At 67.2% G+C, this 709-nt stretch overlaps 1 protein-coding gene across 1 annotated transcript in view; it reads left to right on the forward strand.

The window, feature by feature from the left end:
- The window catches only part of PNKP (polynucleotide kinase 3'-phosphatase), a 5,738-nt gene that overhangs the window by 4,486 nt on the left and 543 nt on the right, over positions 1-709 (forward strand). Inside the window, 5 exon segments of the mRNA XM_077747074.1 lie at positions 41-135; positions 218-314; positions 393-454; positions 456-574; positions 652-704. Of these exon segments, the coding sequence (XP_077603200.1) occupies positions 41-135; positions 218-314; positions 393-454; positions 456-574; positions 652-704 (426 nt within the window).

A 709-nucleotide genomic window follows, 5' to 3' on the forward strand; every position in this document is an offset into this window, starting at 1 on the left:
CCCACCTTGTCTGACCTCTGTGTCCCCCGCCCCCTCCCCCAGTTTGCCCTCAACCTTGGCCTGCCCTTCGCCACGCCAGAGGAGTTCTTTCTGAAGTGGCCGGTCGCCAGCTTCGTGCTCCCCACCTTTGACCCGGTGAGGCCCTCTGGGGGAGGTGGGGGTGGAGGGGTGAGGGGTGAGGAGGGGGTCACACTCATCCCAGCCCCCTCCCCACCAGAGAACTGTCTCTCCTGCGGGGCCGCTCTGCCTCCCTGAGTCCAGCTCCCTCCTGAGTCCTGACCCTGAAGTGGTGGTCGCCGTGGGATTTCCTGGGGGTGAGTCCCTGACCCCTGCCGGCCTGAGCCCCCTGCCCGGGTCCTCAGTGCCCCCTGATCCCGTCCCCTGCTTCGCAGCTGGCAAGACCACCTTCCTCCAGAAGCACCTCGTGGCCTCCGGATACGTCCACGTGAACCGGGTGAGCCCNGGACACCCTGGGCTCGTGGCAGCGCTGTGTCACCATGTGCGAGACCGCTCTCAAGCAGAGGAAACGGGTTGTGATCGACAACACCAACCCAGACCCTCCCAGCCGGGCCAGGTACCAGGGTCCCCGGGTGGCCTCCGTAGGGTGGGCTTGGGGCCCCTCACCAGCTTCGCCCCTTCCCTGCCCACCAGGTACATTAAGTGCGCCCGGGACGCAGGCGTCCCTTGCCGCTGCTTCCTCTTTGGCACC

The sequence above is a fragment of the Crocuta crocuta genome, unplaced genomic scaffold, assembly GCF_008692635.1.
Source record: "Crocuta crocuta isolate KB4526 unplaced genomic scaffold, BGI_CrCroc_1.0 scaffold334, whole genome shotgun sequence".
Lineage (NCBI taxonomy): Eukaryota > Metazoa > Chordata > Mammalia > Carnivora > Hyaenidae > Crocuta > Crocuta crocuta.